At 38.7% G+C, this 667-nt stretch overlaps 1 protein-coding gene across 1 annotated transcript in view; it reads left to right on the top strand.

Annotated features, from left to right (window-relative positions):
* LOC119582027 (probable ATP-dependent RNA helicase DDX46) overlaps window positions 1–667 on the top strand; it is a gene marked incomplete at its 5' end in the record, with an annotated part of 8,698 nt that overhangs the window by 7,313 nt on the left and 718 nt on the right. Inside the window, 2 exon segments of the mRNA XM_037930237.1 lie at window positions 45–132; window positions 448–667. Coding sequence (XP_037786165.1) covers window positions 45–132; window positions 448–621 — 262 coding nt within the window.

The following is a 667-nucleotide window of genomic DNA, read 5'->3' on the forward strand; positions in this document are numbered from 1 at the left end:
GTCATGCTTTGTATAGGGACTAACAATACTTTTTACTTGTTCAGGTGGAGAGTGACCAGCAAAGAGGCCTTGGCCCAGATATCCGAGTATTCCGAAGCTGGAATCACTGTCAGAGGAACCTTCTGCCCTCCGGTGAGTAGTCTCATTGAGTCATCTTTGTGCGTGATACAGTTATAGTTAGCCAGGTGTAGTCTGTGTTGTGTTGTTGTAATTTAAGAATTATATCAGTGTAAGTTTTGTAATGTTTTTGTGATTTATCCATTCTTTTTATTTATTTGTAATTATTTGTCTCCAGTTTTGAGTTTTTATCAGCACTGGTTTATAGGCTAATTTAGATTATATAAGTGCAAAGAAAATTAAGTAGTTACATATATCAAAAAACTCTTTATAGCTTTGAAAATATACTCTGATAAAATACACTGTTATTTTTTTCTCTCTCTCTTTTAGGGTAAGAACCCACCAGAGGGTGAACGCAAACTGTTCCTGGCCATTGAGTCCACCTCAGAGCTGGCAGTGTCTAAGGCCAAAGCTGAGATCATCCGCTTAATCCGCGAGGAACTGGTGAAGCTGAGGACGAGTGCAGGACCAGTGAAAGCACAAGGAAGATACAAAGTTTTGTAAAGTCTGCATATCAAGGGGTGTTTTACATGATTGCATACTCCCTTAA

The sequence above is a fragment of the Penaeus monodon genome, chromosome 15, assembly GCF_015228065.2.
Source record: "Penaeus monodon isolate SGIC_2016 chromosome 15, NSTDA_Pmon_1, whole genome shotgun sequence".
Lineage (NCBI taxonomy): Eukaryota > Metazoa > Arthropoda > Malacostraca > Decapoda > Penaeidae > Penaeus > Penaeus monodon.